This window comes from Achroia grisella, unplaced genomic scaffold (assembly GCF_030625045.1).
Source record: "Achroia grisella isolate CSIRO2021 unplaced genomic scaffold, CSIRO_AGI_Agris_v1 utg461, whole genome shotgun sequence".
NCBI lineage: Eukaryota > Metazoa > Arthropoda > Insecta > Lepidoptera > Pyralidae > Achroia > Achroia grisella.
This window is the reverse complement of record NW_026712871.1, coordinates 1,521,729-1,539,628: the sequence shown is the minus strand read 5'-3', so window position 1 is coordinate 1,539,628 and position 17,900 is coordinate 1,521,729. Positions and strand designations below refer to the sequence as shown.

General features: G+C 33.7%; 4 protein-coding genes across 4 annotated transcripts in view; 3 read left to right on the top strand and 1 right to left on the bottom strand.

Annotated features, from left to right (window-relative positions):
• LOC131845347 (alpha-1,6-mannosyl-glycoprotein 2-beta-N-acetylglucosaminyltransferase) overlaps positions 1-2,063 on the bottom strand; it is a 51,952-nt gene extending 49,889 nt beyond the window's left edge. The window contains exon 1 of the mRNA XM_059194396.1: positions 1,598-2,063. The gene's annotated coding sequence lies outside the window, so the exon portion shown is untranslated. The remainder of the gene's footprint in view (positions 1-1,597) is intronic.
• Positions 2,064-2,434: 371 nt separating this feature from the next.
• On the top strand, positions 2,435-5,647 carry LOC131845319 (EEF1A lysine methyltransferase 2). The gene is made up of 4 exons (XM_059194368.1): positions 2,435-2,968; positions 4,164-4,300; positions 4,961-5,120; positions 5,490-5,647. Exons 1-4 carry the CDS (start codon positions 2,773-2,775, stop codon positions 5,645-5,647), a joined length of 651 nt encoding a protein of 216 aa, XP_059050351.1. The 5' UTR covers positions 2,435-2,772.
• Positions 5,648-6,864: 1,217 nt separating this feature from the next.
• On the top strand, positions 6,865-11,130 carry LOC131845314 (adenosine 5'-monophosphoramidase HINT3-like). Its single transcript, XM_059194362.1, has 4 exons — positions 6,865-6,979; positions 7,099-7,303; positions 9,496-9,689; positions 10,561-11,130. Exons 2-4 carry the CDS (start codon positions 7,102-7,104, stop codon positions 10,585-10,587), a joined length of 423 nt encoding a protein of 140 aa, XP_059050345.1. The 5' UTR covers positions 6,865-6,979; positions 7,099-7,101; the 3' UTR covers positions 10,588-11,130.
• A 3,442-nt stretch (positions 11,131-14,572) lies between these two features.
• On the top strand, positions 14,573-15,949 carry LOC131845316 (motile sperm domain-containing protein 2-like). Its single transcript, XM_059194364.1, has one exon. It carries the CDS (start codon positions 14,573-14,575, stop codon positions 15,947-15,949), a length of 1,377 nt encoding a protein of 458 aa, XP_059050347.1.
• The last annotated feature ends 1,951 nt before the right edge of the window (positions 15,950-17,900 follow it).

Sequence of the window (17,900 nt, the reverse complement as noted above, 5' to 3'; positions counted from 1 at the left end):
AACCGGGCGCCTGCGCAGGCGCCCAGGCGCTCCACACCGGCGCCCCCGGTCGCCCCTCCGATCGATCCCCCGTCCAATTCAAACGGGGATCGAAATTACGACGGCCTGAGCCGAGGTTCGAACCCCTAGTGGTGCCCTCAGACTAAAGTCGTATCCGTCGGGCAGGAGTTGGCCTTCAGCCGCTCCATAAGTCCTTCCGCGGGTTTGGAGTGCCATCTGCACTCGCCCCATAACGTCCGGTGAAGCTGTAAAGGCCGGCTACGGCCTTAGAGTAGTCCGAAAAAAAAAAAAAAACGGCACAATGCATTCCGCTTCCATCGCTAGTACAGACCACCGAACTCTGCTCGAGAGGAGGCTCTTGTTTCCACCTGCACCCGCAACCTTACAAACAAGTACGGGAATAGATACCCGTACAGATTAGAGACCTTTTTTTTTTTACTTGGAGAAAATTCCTCATGGAGACCCGCCGGCCCCGGGGGAAGCCCGCGGGTACTGTGAGACTCCTACTCACTAAAAACCCCAAGGTGTCCCTCACCCAAAGCCATATGCCGGAGTCGCTGGATCGATAACAGTCAACCGCAACTAATCTGATTAGCGACCTAAGTTAACCAGTTGATTTTCTTGCAAGTTCTTCTCAATTGAATCTGTATACTAAATTATAAATATTTATATACCTTATATTTCATTTCTTTATTTTACTTTGTTTAATTTTTATTATTTTAAAAATGGAGTACATGTGTAGCTGAATGGTCTCCAAGGGAAACAAAAAGAAAAAGAGGTAGACCACAGAGAAGAGCAGAGCAATATAGAGTACACTGGAAGGAATTAGAGGAGGCCATTGGCATAAGGCACTCTGTACTGCGGGATATAATATATGGGACACAGTTACCTAGATACATCAAAATAATAATTGCATTTAATAATGTTTAATAAGACAAATTCAATATTGTCTACTAAGCACTGTTGTGTCTAAACTGTGTCACCCCATCTTACATTTTCCTATTGTTATTTAGTATATAAGATCAATATTTCTATGTACATATTGTCAGTTTATTACCATCTGTAATATACATTGTCTCGACCAACAACATCATAACAAAAACATAATATAATAGGTAGAATATAATAGATATAAATAATGAAATTAATAATTAAACATAGGGAATCAAATTACTTAACAATTATGCAATTAATAATAGTAAAAAATAAATAGAGAGTATAATATAATAATATGAATGAACATCAATATGTAATAAAAAATGATGTATTGAAAAGTGATTAGAGAGATTAGAGTATTTATTATTATTGTTACTATTCAATATTATTTTACTTTACTGACACAAAAGAATAAAAATAAAGATAAAAAATGTAAAGTTAAACATTTGTTTTGGCTGAATTCCTATTGAGACGTAGAATAAAAAAAATCTATTCAAATGTGCCTAAATTTACGTTTAATTGAATACAGATTTTTTTTATATAATTTAATTTTACACGATAAAATAATAAATATACTTGATAGAGCTCTTATTATTTTATAAGTGCTGAATCAAAATTCTCTAAAAAAAATATTTATTCTGTATTTAATGTGTTTACTTACCAATAAATCAGAATAACATCCTTTTCCTTGCACTCGCAGATGACAAATTAAAAAACTTACGCGAAAAAAAAAACACTCAACACTTAAATAAATATCACCTTCTAGAGATTCACAGATTAAAAATTGTCTTTTTAAAAAATACTTTTATTAACTACTTGGGCATATACACAATAAATCTAAAGTACAATTTACAATAAATTGTATTTTTTGAAAAATTTCTAACACGATGACTCAAAAATATTGATTGCCATTAAAATATACGTTTTCTTTAACATAAATAATTAATTTTTATTACTGTCCATCCTATTTAGGACTATAGCGATTGGAATTTATCTTTCTACACTTATATTAGGCCGTAGAAATTGTCACATGTTATTAAATTGATGAATTAAACAGTTATGTGCCAAAAACGTAAGCACAATACCGCAAACAGCGGAAGAAACGAAAAATAATTGATAGTTGTTCAGTCGACTCATTTACCTACTTATTAGTGGTAGAACTGGTAGAATATTGACAGTAATTGAACGGTGTGGCCAGTTATTTCAACCTGATTATACTATTTTGTAATTTTTAATAGATACATTATTACGTTTATTAACATTAATTGCCACATGCTGAACTAGACTCGTTTTCGATTTTGTAGAAAACATTTGAGTATTACAATTTCAAGATAACCTGTTTAACCTGTGTGTTATGTACTAGGTTATGTATAAGTTATAATTATCATAACGTACTTATATCACAATATACTGTAACTAAAAAATTACTACCATACATGCAGAATTCGTAGATCATTCTATTTTTTGATAATTGCAACTATTTAGCTGTCAAGCAGGAAGTGTCAAGTCCAGCTGTAAATACCATACAGAATAATTTGAAATTAAAGAAATAGATAAATAATTAAAAGTTAACCAATCAAACAAAGAATTATTGTAAAAATCGTGTTATATTGTAATACACATCAATCTATCCTATTTTAGTTATTGTTCAAATCAAAACAAACAATTATTATTCTATAATAACAGATAATGCAAACATTTAGTAAATAATTACTCTGTGATGCCGACATGCAATTATTAAATGTTACACGCTATTCAATATTTTTCATTTGTTAAAAGTGCCTTAAATCGCCGGAGCTAGAAGAAGATACTTATTAATTCCTCAACTATTAGACAATGGACGATTCAGAATTAAACGCATCGGAGTTGGGAACATTTGATTACTGGCAGAAAGCGTACACGACTGAGATAATCAACTATGATGAACACGGCGACCCTGGTGAAGTGTGGTTTGGTGAGGACAGTGCGCAGAGGGTTATCGATTGGATATCAACTAGTGGGATCGATAAGGATATTTCTTTTGTTGATTTAGGTAATTTTAAAACTTAATACACCGTCTCTATGGTTTTGTGCCTTAGAAGGAGAATTATTAGATTTTAAATTTCGAACTATTCTATTGTTGCTTGCTGCTAGTCGTTTATGATCAGAAATAAAGAGGCGTGCTGTACCATAAAGATAGCCCGTAAAGATTGTTGTACTGAGAACTGTGGAACTGGGTATGATACAGGAAGTGCTTATAGCATTTGTAGTCTAGACTGGCAATGCATGAGTATAGGGGAAAGGGATTGTTAGTAATGTGGATTGATAACCCCATTGCAATGTACCATGTCAGGTTGACCTCCACGCGGTTCTCCCTGGAAACCATCATGATAAATTCCTGGTGAATTTGTCACGATGGGCTAACTGACCTGTCTTCATATTCGTCTAGTCATCCTCCACTGGTGCCCTGCCAGCGTAAATCGTTAGCGCAGGCTGGTGCACCATTTCATTATCATCCATAAAAAAAAAGTGCCAGTTCCCAGTGAACTTGCCATTATGTGATAACTAACCTGAATTCTGTCTCAGAATAAAAAACTACCTAAGTAATAATAACTGTTTAAGCGATTACACTATTATTTTGACAAAATTGGCAATATCACATGCTCATGGTCACTCTACACCCTCTAATTTGATTTTACAAATTAATCTGTATTATTGTAAACATGGAGATCTTTGGGGAGGCCTATGTCCAGCAGTCATGATGATGATGATGATTGTAAACATGTGCAAGCTCATTTGAAAAGAATACGAGCCGAGTCTCTTGTCAGTTCTTAGCTTGAAAGCACTCCGAACTGATAGTAGATTTGATATTATTGTGGTTTATAATAATAATAATAATAATCTCAGGACAATTCACACAGCGCCATCTAGACCCAAGTTAAGCTAGCTAAAGCTTGTGTTATGGGTACTAGATACCTGATACAAATACATAGATATTTTTTTTTTTGTAAATACATACTTATTATACATAGAAAACACCCAGACCGATACAAACAATCATACTCATGAATACAAATGTTTGTGCCGTGCGAGGAATCGAACCCGCGACCATCGGTCGTAAAGCGGTGTGCTAGACCACTAGACCACCGAGGTCGGTCATATATCATAAGACTCTGTAATAGAACTACGTGAATAAAGATATTTTGAATTTGAATTTGAAATTACGGTTACAATTTTTTGATCTTCAGGTTGTGGCAATGGATATTCCTTGCTGGAGCTAGCAAGACGAGGCTTTACCAATCTAATAGGTGTTGATTATTGCCCTGAAGCTATTATGTTAGCTAAGAAGATCACAAAGGAGGAGTTTCCATCAATCAAATACAAGGTACTAGCTGACCTTGCAACTTCTTCTACATGGGGGATTGTTAGTAATGTGGACCAATATCTAGACTACCATGTTATACAACCACTGTACCGTGTTGACCTCCACATGGTACCCTTGGAAACAGCCCTAACCTCATGTTCACCTTATCACCCTTCACTGGTGTCCCACCAGCATAAACCGTTAGTGCAGCCAGGTGTACCATTCCATAATCATCCATAAAAAAACACTATATTATATACTCACTAAAAAACATATTTAGAAGCACAAATCACACTGGCCAGAATGACATCTCTCGACTCTATTACAAAGTACCCACTTTAGTACATAACACAATATAATGAGAGCCGTAAGCTCATTTGTCCTCTATGCAGCAGCGCTGATGAGCATAAGGTCAGGTCAGTTAGCCCATCATGACTCTCATAAAATTCACCAAGAATTTATGACAACGGTTTTCAGTGGAAGCTGCCTGGAGAGTCAAGCTGACATGGTACATTGCTACCAGTGGGGTCATCAGTCCACAGTACTAACAATCCCATCCTCAATCAATCAGTAAGTGAAATTGAAAGATAGATAAATATCCCCTTTTAGTGATTACCACGCCCAAATTTTTTATAATCTCATTTTAAGAAAAGTTAAAATTGTTTTGTAATATATTTTTAGCTGTTTGATATAATAAAAGATGACCTATCAAATCTTGGTACAGAATATGGCATAGTTCATGATAAAGGAACCTATGATGCAGTCAGTTTGAATCCAGACAATCCAAAGGAGAACAGACAGAAGTATCTAGAACAAGTGACAAATATGCTATCTAACAATGGTGAGTTGATATCAGTTTTATTAATGACAAGCTGTACCCACACGTTCATCCGCGTAGAATTTAACCTTATTTTTCTGAAATAAAAGAATTTTTCTAAAATTTAAGTAGTTACTCCTTATTATATCAGTTACCTGCCAAAACAGTCCCATCAAAATCGGACAGACAGACAAAAAATGTAGAAAATGTTATTTTGGTGTATGTACCGTATTTATATTCATATGCATATAGTAAAAAACGGTTATTTCAATATTACAAACAGACACTCCAATTTTATTTATAAGTATAGACTAGCAACCGGTTTATACTACATTAAACACTATATTATGTAGCGACTCTCATCATTTAAGTTTAATTATTGTTTATGTCCAGGACTCTTCGTCATAACATCGTGTAATTGGACAGACCAAGAATTAATACAGCACTTTTCGGAGAAGATGAAATTGAAATGTGTTATACCAACGCCACAGTTCAAATTTGGCGGGAAAGTCGGCAGTGTCATATCATCTGTGGTATTTATTAAAAAATAACAGAAATCTGTGGTTTTTTTTTCTTAATGGATGACAATGCAATCGTGAACTGCCTACGAGAGTACGATGACAAGATGATCTTGAGGTCAGCTTAGTTTACTCATATACATATTATATTATCTGTGCTCATATTAACCTGTGTGACATAGTGACGATGGTATAAAGAGGGGATCGCATGGAGGTCAACCTGATATGGGCATGGTTTATTGCCAGCAAAGAGGGTATTAGGCTCCATTGCTAAAACTAGGGTAGAATTACCTACCACATGAATGAACTAAGAATTGTTTCAATTTTCTACATATTTTGTAGGTATCTAAAAACTGATATTTTAAAAAAGATATAAACAATATTATATTTTTCCTAATAGATCCTCAAAAAATATGAGTATGTTATACCAGTAATACTCCTACCGTCCAAGAACTAAGATGTCATGCCACTCGTCCTTTAATTTTATTGCTTAATAGCTTAAGTAAGTCAGTTAATTTCGGGGCAAAGGGGATCGCCCTGAGGCCCTATCCTAGGGGACCTACCGTACACCTAACCTCCCTCCCCCCCTAAGGAAGTGCGGATGACCAGTATCAGTGACTGCTTAATCTGTACCTTACAACCGGAACACAGATTCCGAATAGAAATAGGTGAGACAGGAGATGTACCCACGCATACGACTTTTTATATTGTACCTATGTCTACACATTTCAAATAGGAGTTTTTCAACAATTGTTACTTCAATACATATAGTTGTATGACTTCATTCTTAAGCTCTGAAAAGGTTTGCTATAAAAAAATGTTGATATTGACAGATTGTCTTTACTTGTCACTTGTGACACCTGCCACCTGCCTGCCTTTTTTTGTGTTATCAATCATATCTGGACGATAAAAGTGTTTTAAAAAATTTAATTACATATTTTTTAAATTACGATAACAGTGTAAAAAGTTAAATTTATTATTCCTGTTATCAGGAAATATAACTGAGGTTATTAGGTATTTTTAAAATAGTGCTTTGGTACGTGTAATGATTCTTTGTTTAAAGAAAGATGTTAATATTTTAATAATAATTGCAAAGAATAATACAGTTGCCTACAACTATTTATTTTAGTAGTAATTTTTTATTAAAGGAACCAATAAAAACAATAATGCAACTTCAAGAAAGATATATTACTTTTAACGCAATTTAAAGGCTTAACCTGTAGTCAACGACCAGTTGCCAGAGCCGTAAAACATATAAAAAATGTGCAAATTGTTATCACATTACTTACTTCTATCATTAATTTAATTTCATCCTTACTGATAAAGGAAATTTAGTTACGGTCTTTTCTCATCGTTTACTATTTGGTTTGTCTACAGTATATATCGCTAGTACTTAAATTGACATATTCCTAAAATTCTATACTAGAATTCAACGAGTACCAATTAAACTGGCTTCTGTTTTAAGATATCTTCTAATTCCACAGAAGATGACGGCCGCTACACCGGTGAAAACATCATGTATATTCTGTAACATTGTTAACAAGTTAGAAAACACTGAAATATTGTATGAGGATAATGAAGTTTGTGTTTTCCGGGATATAAAACCGGCCAGTCGATATCATATACTTACAGTGCCAAAACGACATATTCCAGATGCGAAATCACTTACTTCTGCTGATAAGGAGTTAGGTAAGAGTTTCTAATCTGTAACACGCTTACTGCTATCTTTATGACTTATAGACCGTTTTGTCTCCTTCGTAACTTTTAGATTTTATTATTCTACTAGCTACTCGCCCCGACTTCGCACGGCTGTACATGTATTATATATATAAACCTTTCTCTTGAATCACTATCTATTAAAATTAACCGCTTCAAAATCAGTTGCGTAGTTTTAAAGATTTAAGTCATTGGGACAGACAGTGACAGCAACTTTATTTTATACTAAGCAATGATGGGTAGCAATTGTATAAGTTTTTGTTTGAGATTAAAGATAATGATTATTATTATTATTATTTATGTAAATCAAATCTAAAATAATTTATGTTGGACATTTAGCCACTTAAGAAAGTCAAGTTTTTTTATGTTTTAATATATTTATTTAGTCCCATTCTGTATATTATAGATTTAATTGCGGCAAGAAAAAAGTGCCAAGTAATACAACAGATTTTTCTTAAGTCTGTTAACATTGTTTAATTATTTAGGTGTCTATGTCTAACTTTTAATAATAGGCTGTAATCTTAAATACATACAACTTAGGCAGAAAATTTCTTCAAACAGATTAGACCGATATTCATAGTATATGACACTTAAAAATGTAACATTGTTACATATTTGACTTTGGCCAGTACATACCATAACTACCAGTGAAAGCTGAGAAGGAAAATAATTAAAAAAGATATTTATTTCTTAGAATATGGTATGTACAATGGTAGTAATTATATAATATAAATTTTATCATATTCTGCTGTTTCCAGCATACAAATCCTTTAATCCAAGCATTAATAATACATTATAAATTCTAAACATTCATCATAACTTCTTACTTTAAAAACATTAGAATAGAATAGAAAATCATTTATTCAAATAAACTTAATTTAAGCACTTTTGAATAGTCAACAATTTTTTTTTAAATCTACCGCTTATTCAGAATGCTGTCTCATCACAAGAAGCATAAGCAAGAAACTTGTGTGTTGCTCTTTTAAACAATCCTTGTAGGTTCACATTTTACAAGTCGAAACATGTGAATACAAACTACCAACCAACACTAATTCATTTAGGCTCAAATATAAAAACACAATAAGATTAAATCAGTTGTAGTGATAAGAGCAGACCAGTCCCTACAAGCAGCACTTGTTCACGAGTATGATGGATGAGCCAGCCATTACTGGGCTGGACCATATTTTAGTGAGCCCAATGACCCGGCCAACCTCGCCATATGTCTGGACATTTTAGTGAGCATGACTACTCATTCCACTCGACCTCATCATAGCTACTCATTTAAATTTATTATATGGTAGATACAATATTCGCTCTTTACATGAGGATGCATGCGGCAATCACTACAAAAGCCGCTACGCAATCATATATCAAGAAAGCAGTATGAAAAGGAAATTATAACGTCCGCAAATTAAAATTAATCATTATTATATTGACAGCCTCCATGGTCTAGCGGTGTAGCACTTCCTTAGCTTACTTCCGATGGTTGCGGGTTCGATTCCTTGCAGAACACAAATATTTGTATTCATAAATATGATTTTTTGTGTAATTCTGGGTATTTTCTATGTATAATATTTATGTATTTATGAAAATAAAAATCTATGTATTTGTATCAGTTATTTAATACCCATAACACAAGCTCTAGCTAGCTTCAGCTTGGGTCTAGATGGCGCTCTGTGAATAGTACTGAGATTATTATTTATGAACATTTTAAATGAAGATCCCATGCATGAACTACTATTGCCATGCAATTTTGTATTGAATAATCAATAAAAAAAATTGAATTATTTGTATTGTGAGTACACATTATAGTTTTTATTACTACATGCATATGAATGTAAATACGGTACATACACCAAAATAACATTTTTTACAATTTTTGTATGCCTATCTGTTTGTTCCGGCTAATCTCTAAAATGGCTGGACCGATTTTCATGAGACTTTTTTTGACAGATATCTGATGTAATAAGGAGTAACTTAAGCTACTTTTATTTTATAAAAATGACGTTAAATTCCACGCAGACGAAGTCACGAGTACAGCTAGTATTCCATATAATATTAACAAAGTGTATATTCGCCATTTTCGAATTGCCCTCCTTAACAATAAAATTGGTTCTTTATGTCCCGAGAAAACTGGTTTAATTTATGTTTTATTAAATTTTCAGTGACCCATATGCTGTCGGTGGCTAAAGATCAAATAGTCAAGAACGAGCTATCGTTAGAGGACGCAAGGTTCGGATATCACTGGCCCCCCTTCACCAGCGTCAAACATCTACATTTACATGCAATAGCACCAGAGTCTGAGATGGGGTTCTTGGCTAAACTCGTATTCAAAAAGGATTCATATTGGTTTGTCTCTGTAAGTATTCTGTGTTTGTAAGTATTTAATTAATTAAGTAGTAAAAATTAAAAAAAAAAAAAAATAAATAAAGTAATTAATTTAATTAATTATATTAATTGGTGCAATAAAGAATTATAAATATATAAAAAACAAATAATATCTCCTTTGGAAAGTATACACTCTTTCCTGAGGAGGTAAAAACTATAACTCCTAAGAATATCCTTCAATTCTTGTCCCTGACGGGTCTTGGTAGCGGGATCTATACATAAAAATTGGAGTGTCTGTTTGTAATATTGAAATAACTGTTTTTTACTACATGCATATGAATATAAATACGGTACATACACCAAAATAACATAATTTACAATTTTTGTCTGTCTGTCTGTCTATCTGTTTGTTTCGGTTAATCTCTAAAATGGCTGGACCGATTTTCTCACAACTTTTATTGGCAAGTAGCTGATGTAATAAGGAGTAACTTAGACTACTTTTAATTTAGAAAAATAAAGTAAAAAAATTCAACACGGACGAAGTCGCGGGTCAGGTCAGACAAAAATTGTAAAAAATGTTACTTTGATGTATGTACCGTATTTATATTCATATGCATGTAGTAAAAAACGGTTATTTCAATGTTACAAACAGACACTCCAATTTTAATTATAAGTATAGATGACTGACTATTTTTCTGAAAAAGGGCGAGCATAGATCTATAGGACACTTACACCTAGGACCTACACAGACAGAGACCTAAACAGGTCTTACTTAGGCACCTGACAATAGCTCAAAGCAATAAAACAATCCCAAAAAAAATCCCATTTATATTTACAGCCATGACAATATGTATGTCCGTTTTGTTGCTTCTCAGATCTCATATAACTTTTTTTCTTTTCAGCCCGAGTACGTCATTTCAAGGCTATGATGAAGTTATTGCGGGTTCCGGTTTATTGTGATATATTTTGTCTGTCTGTCTTCTGGTGCTATTAATCATCATCATCTTCCTGCCCTTCAGCCATTGAAAAATGCAAGATTGGAGTTCGACAATTTAGTCCATAGTAATGTATTTGTGGGGTTGAAGTTAGGGTTGTAAGGGGTTTTTGGCGTCCATATAAGTTTCATCATCATCATCTTTCCACCCTTTAGTCATTGAATGATACAAGATTGGAGTTCGCCGTCCCCCCTCTGATTTAGTACATTAGTAACGGACTTATGAGGGGGGGGGGTTGAAGTTAGGGTTGTGGGGGAGATTTTCTCGTTCATTAAGGCCTATAAAAATTTAGAACACAAGCCTTATAGCTTATTTCTACATTTGCTCGCCTTTCTGACATTTCCTCTATTTGGTATTTTTTTTTATGTAATTATTTTAGTAAGTAATTACAGTTTTCTAAGTAGCTTTGACGTAGTCTAGTGTTTTGAGTAGTCATGCTCACTAAAATGTCCAGACTTGTGGCGGCGTGGTGGCCCGGGTCATTGGGCTCCCTAAAATATGGTCGAGTGCAGTGATGGCTCATCCGTCATACTCGTGAACAGGTGCTGCTTGTAGGGACTGGTCTGCTCTAATGACTATGACTGATCCTCTTATTAATTGTTTAACCAGTTGGTTATATATTCAATGTTTTTTCTATTTGAGTATTTAATTGAATTAGTGCAAATTGGTGGTTTGTATTCACACACTTAAACTTAAAAATCTAAAGTAATAATAAAATTATTTAAAATAGCAACACGCAAGTTTCTTGTGATGAGACAGCTTTCCGAACGAGTGGTAAATTAAAAAAATGTAATGACTATTCAAAAGTGCTTCAATGTAAGTTTATTTGAATAAATGATTTTCTATTCTATTATAATTACGTAAAGTCAGCGTTTTACGGCTCTACTCCATAGTATCTTTTTTTTTTCTCCATGGAATGGAAGTAAGAATAATATAAATGAAACCGTCATACTCGTAAAGGGGCGCCCATAAATTAAGTGAAGTGTTTTTTTGTATTTTCTGGTCCTCCCCTTAAACATATTTATTTATTAAAATATAACGTAAGTAATAACTTAGTACCATTAGTTCAATGTAAGTTATTAATGGACGATTTGTTAAAGTAATTTATATTTACAGTTAGATATTTAAAAATTTTGATTAAATCTATAAATTCAAATTCAAAGTTAATTTATCCCCTTAGTTGTGGAATTTATCAAAATCCTTTTTTAGGGGATGCCTACGTCATAGTAGATTTATGCATGCAAAGTCTCAGCCTGATCGGTTTAAAATTGGCAAAGTTTCATACAAACGTTCATCCCCTATTTTATCCCCTTGGGGGTAGAATTAATCAAAATCCTTTCTTAGCGGATGCCTACGTCATAACATCTACCTGCATGCCAAATTTCAGCCCGATCCGTCCAGTGGTTTGGGCTGTGCGTTGATAGATCACTATTCAGTCACCTTTGAGTTATATATAAATATAATTTGTTTCAATTGTTATTCAATTGAGTTTATTACCAGTTCTCAATTGGATGTATATATTGAACTGGACGGTAGGGAAAAAATATAATATAAAAAATTAGATGTTCATAAGCGGCTAGCTGGAAGATCTACATGATTAATGATTTTTGAATTTGAATTTAATGTTATATAAATACTATAGAATTGTAAATTATTTAACAATTATTTATTGTAATGTTAATAAATGGGTATGAAAATATTTTTTTTGTTATTTAACTACCACTTTACCGCCATTTCTTGCTTAGTGTTTGCGATCGCAAATAGCCCTTTACTTTATTTAAAAATAAAATTTTAAATTTCAAATTTCGAACGTCAGGCACAGAACATCGATGTTATTTTATATACAATTTTAGACTTCTCGAACATTCCGTGGCGTCATTATTGAAGTCAACGTACAATATATTCTAAATATTTTATTTATTGCAATTAAAACAAATTAACCACTGCACTGGAAAATTTTAGTCTTAAATCACTCCAATTTTCTTATACCATGTAAATCTATGTTTTATAAGATCATTCTTTGAATTTTTTTTTCTCTGCTACAAAAAATAATCATGTAACGAGAGCAATCAAAATAATGTAAAAGTTTTTCGGACTACCTAGTGCCGCAACTGGCCTTTACAGCTTCACCGGACGATAGGGGGCGAGTGCAGATGGCACTCCAAACCAAAATAAGGACTTATGGAGCGGCTGTAGGCCAATTCCCGCCTGACGGTTACGACTTTAGTTTGAGGACAAAGATAGGGGTTCGAACCTCAGCTCAGGTGGTCGTCATTTCGATCCCCGTTTGAATTGTACGGGGGATCGATCGGAGCGGATGTCAAAGATTGAAAAATCAAATACATGAATATCATTCCCGAATGGTTTGTAATTGTTGAGAAAAATTGAGATTATTAACGTAAATATTTGCAATACATCGTTTTAATAAATAATTCTTGAAAAAAACAGGCTGTAGCTTGTCTATTATACTTTATAAGGTGTCTACCATAATAGTTTCTAGCCGCGTGGAGGACGGCCCGCCGTTCCGAGCAATGAGGCTCTTGTCCCCATTACTACCGGTGTTTTAAGGGTCGCAACCATTTACCATCGGACGGGCCGTATACTTGCCAGCATCGCGGTAAAAAACCTCGATAAAACAAGATTCGGTAAGTATAAGTACATATTTAATATTCGCTTATGTCTGGTATGAGCAAATAAAAACCTATACAAAATTATTGAAATTTTTTTTTTTAATTCAAAAGCGTCACACGCATGTAAAAAAGTGAAGTGGCCATGTTAAGTGTAATGTACACATCTATTTCATGTACATTGACCCTAATAACGAGTATGAATATTTCAATTATATAACTTCATTGCCTAGTACCGGCCGATCTATTTAATGTAACAATTATCAATTAATTACTAATTACTGTATTTTGGTACGTGGGTAATAAGTATATCAATTATCAGTTTCTTATCACACCACCAGTGTTGCTATAACTCAATATAATTTTACGGTTACTGTAATTTTTAATTTCGAAGTAATAAGACCTAAAGACGCTTGCAGAGAGCACTGTGTCACGTGTGCCCACAATAAACCTGGACTTTACGTATAAAGCAATCTACTAATTACATTAAAGTCCATACCTTTGTTAATTCTTTCATTAATTAATTTCTAAAACCATATGTTTAACTAAAACCATATTGATTTTGATACAAATTATCTAGTATTTCTGAAATATTAACATTTCAACATCTAAACACTAATACAATTAATATTTTCTACAATTAATAAAAGGTTTTTGTGTATTATTTCAATATTAAATCTATATTTTCTATAACTGACTATGGTATTGATTGTAGGAACAAGAACAAATTTGGTCTGTTTTTTAATGATGACATCTGTGCCACTAGAATGATGACTATCACATAACGAACTAATGATTTTGTTTCATCAGGTGAAGCTAAAAGAAAAATCTTGAAATATGGCATAATGTTTAAGTTACGCTAAATTTAATTGTGAATACTAATTTTATTATAATTTTATATGAAATTGTAATACATTTGTTTTGTTTGTTGAAGAAGTTGTAAGTAAGAAACAAAAGCTATTTTGTTTCTTACTTAATTATTTTCAAAGAGGGTGTAGGTTCAGAAAGTTATCGTACTATTCTTACTATGCAGAAAATAATTGTATTTCAAAATTATACGGCATCCGTAACAATTACATTAGGTGTAACAAATAAAAATAACTAGCAACATTATTCAACTTAAATGTCAAAATTGTCAAGTGCGCTGTCAAGTGCAATTAATACAAGTGTGTATCAAAGTTCTTTCCTTTATATTATTATCTATTACATTAATTAAAATAAAAACTTATTTATCTGTGAAATCTATTAGCCATAACTAATTATTTGAATAGAATAATTTGTTTTATAAGAAAATGGCCACCCCGGCAGACGTACGAGCGGTTTTCGAGGAGAAACTAAGAGAAGGTGTACCGAATCCACCCGGGGAGTTTAACCCTGTCGATTTAGAGCGGGTTAAAAATGATAGGTATATGAAAAGGCTTCTAGCCCACCAGGGGAAGTCGCCGCAAGCCGCCGCTGACATGCTATGGGATATACTAACATGGAGAAAGACTGTTGGAGCGAGCGATATTAATGAAAGTACTATTCGTCTGGACTACCTCAAAGATGGGACGTTCTACCCTAGGGGTAGAGACGTCGACGGGTCGTTATTACTCGTTCTAAAAGCAAAACTACATATAAAAGGTCAAAAGGACTTTGAAGAGTTGAAGAAGTTGATCATTTACTGGTGTGATAGGATAGAAAGAGAGGAGAATGGAAAACCTATTACTTTATTCTTCGATATGGATGGCTGCGGGCTCAGTAACATGGACATGGAACTTATAAAATATTTAATTGGTATGTTCAAGTATTACTACCCTGCGTTCTTGAATTATATTGTTATTTATCAAATGCCGTGGGTGTTGTCTGCTGCTTTTAAAGTTGTTAAATCCTTACTGCCAGCGAAGGCTGTGGAACGAATGAAGTTTGTCGGAAAGGATAACTTGAAGGATGTTGTGCCACCCGAATTGGCTGAAGCGATAAATAGTAAGGACGATTATAAGTATGAATTCGTCCCGGAGAATAGAAGTACGGAGCAAACACCAAAGAAAGTGACGTTCGCAGAACAGGGAGACAGCCAGCATTCTCCTGGTGAGATGTTACGGTTGAATCCGAATGATACAATTGTATTTAAACACGATAATGATGATGTCACAGGTCAATTCACTATAACTAATATGGATGCAAGTGCAATATCATTCAAAATACGAACAACTTCACCCGACAAGTTCCGTGTTCGTCCCAGCTCTGGCGTATTAGCTAGTGGATCATCATTAACAGTGCTAATCGTGGTTCAACCTGGTTTCCAGCTACGTACAGTTGCGAAGGATAGGTTCCTCGTCATGTCTGTACAGATTCCAAAAACAGATTTGCTTCCGAAGGAACTAGCTGACATCTGGCAGAATTCGACTGGCAGCAAAGTGGACGAGTATCGCTTGAAGTGTCTCTTCCCCGAGAAAGAGATAGCAAGGAACGGAACAGTAGTGGATGGTAAGTCACCGGAGAAACAAGATACAGTTACGAAGGCATTAAACAATTTGCAGTCAAACTATGAAACGCTGCACAGAGATGTTAAGAGGTTGAAAGTTTTCCAATTCTTAACGTTATTCATGACAGCTGTCTCTGTCTTGCTAGGTTATTTGGTATATTTACACTCGAGCACGAGCGAGAGGTACTGTGAGCGCATGTAGCCTTTAAATTTTGTGGTTTTCAACACCACATTCGAAGCAAACACAGTCTCGAACAGCTTGCTTCTTGTCATATTAATGATAAACACAATTATGTTTGTAATATATTGTCATTTGGTGCGTAAAGTTGAATTATTGCATATAGTCAAACATAATGCATTTTAATTTGGGGCTATTTCTAGGTGTAATCTGGGTGTAATATCATTTATATAGTAATTACTAGCACAGGTTTGTGAGGTAGATATAGATTTTATTTATTTTTATTTAATTATTAAACAAGGAGTATACACATCGCCTGTTTACGACTATGTGCCGTACCTACTTCAGCTGCCAGCTTTGCTTTATTAATTGTTTTGGCTTGAAGGTAGGGTATACAGCAGTGAAAATACAAGGTATAATGTAAAGATATATATAGCCATAGCCTAGACTTTATTATTTTATATCCGGGTTGTTCAGTCAATGGTTGTCACCTAACAGCTAGTCAGATTATCCTTCCCGTTACATAATAAAAAAAAATACATATTTTAATAACTGTTTATGCTAATAGTAATTAAATTCACAGTAATTCTTATATGAAATAACTAATTTTATAACCTTGAAATCTGAAAAGAAAATTGATAAATATAATAACCTATAAATATCTAATAGGTATTTATAATTAAAACATTTTACTTGTAAGCAGGCGATGGTATCGTAGGTATTGTTTACAGGTTTTTAATTAAGTAAATTATACACAATATAGAGAAAAACAAAATGAACGATGTTACCAACTTCTTATAATAAAAGATTTAGTTACAATTAAAATAAAATTTTATACAGATATTTTCCATTTGCGCATAAACAGATTAAAAAAAATATCACAGTATTCATATCCTTAGCAAAGGAAATTGTCATTAATTTAAAAAAAGAAAAAATAAGACAAATGTTTTTTAATTGTATTGGCGCCATTATGGAAGACATCTTTTTTTATTTTTTTTATATGTCGCTATATACACAGTCATACAATCATAAGGATATGTAAATAATTTAAGTACGTTATCACCATACAAATAGTCAACTTGTTTACAATGAAAAAATCCTTTACCTTAAAACCAAGGACCAAGTTATTTATTTTTATTACTGTATTCTATTACTGGTGTAGTTGGAATTTCGGCTCTATTGTCATCGTTTTATGGTCTCTTATACTTCGATAGAAATACGTATGTACCTATCGCAGACACTTATCTATGCCATGTACGTGACAATTCTTTGAACATTATTCAGTGGCTTCTGTTATTTCTTGATTCTAAATACCGAAACTGTATTTCTACTAGTTAAACTCGCGACTTTGTACCCGTAAGAGAAAAACTGCCCCTTTGGTCCAGGGCCAGAACCAAATCAGACTATTTTTTAATCCCGGAGACTAAATTGACAGGTGTAAATGTCTAATTTTCAAATAATGTTACCACCTTATTAATACCGATTTGTTTAATCAAAAGTTTTTGTTTTAAATATATTAAAACAAAAATTTCATTTAAAGCTTCACACGCTGTTTCCACAACAGATATTCGAAATTTACGTACATATACTAGTGTTACGGTGTAGGTGTACTAAAGTCGTTTCCGTCAGGCGGGAGCTGGCTTTCAGCCGTTCCATAAGTCCTTCCTTATGTTTGGAGTGCCATCTGCACCCGGCCCCTATCGTCCGGTGAAGTTGTAAAGGCTAGCTACGGTTAACAGTATTAGAGTAGTCCGAAAAAGAAGCTATTTATTATAATATAGGATTATTGCATATTTGTTTTACAGTAGTAAAGTCACATGGTCCTTGATTTGTTCTGGAGACCAGCATATTGAGACATAATAAGTTTCAACTATATACTTCTATGTCAGATATAAATCTAACTGCACTTCAGACAGGAATTGGCATTCAGACGCTTCAGAAGTCTTTCCGTGAGCTTAAAGGCCAACTACGCCCA

Bases quoted from the DNA above. Each gene is read 5' to 3' on its own strand.
- LOC131845319 (XM_059194368.1), top strand. From the start codon at position 2,773: ATGGACGATTCAGAATTAAACGCATCGGAGTTGGGAACATTTGATTAC. The intron at 2,969-4,163 runs GTAATTTTAAAA...TTTGATCTTCAG, and splicing joins TATTTCTTTTGTTGATTTAG to GTTGTGGCAATGGATATTCC. The intron at 5,121-5,489 runs GTGAGTTGATAT...GTTTATGTCCAG, and splicing joins AAATATGCTATCTAACAATG to GACTCTTCGTCATAACATCG.
- LOC131845314 (XM_059194362.1), top strand. From the start codon at position 7,102: ATGACGGCCGCTACACCGGTGAAAACATCATGTATATTCTGTAACATT. The intron at 7,304-9,495 runs GTAAGAGTTTCT...TTAAATTTTCAG, and splicing joins TTCTGCTGATAAGGAGTTAG to TGACCCATATGCTGTCGGTG. The intron at 9,690-10,560 runs GTAAGTATTCTG...TTTTCTTTTCAG, and splicing joins ATTCATATTGGTTTGTCTCT to CCCGAGTACGTCATTTCAAG.
- LOC131845316 (XM_059194364.1), top strand. From the start codon at position 14,573: ATGGCCACCCCGGCAGACGTACGAGCGGTTTTCGAGGAGAAACTAAGA.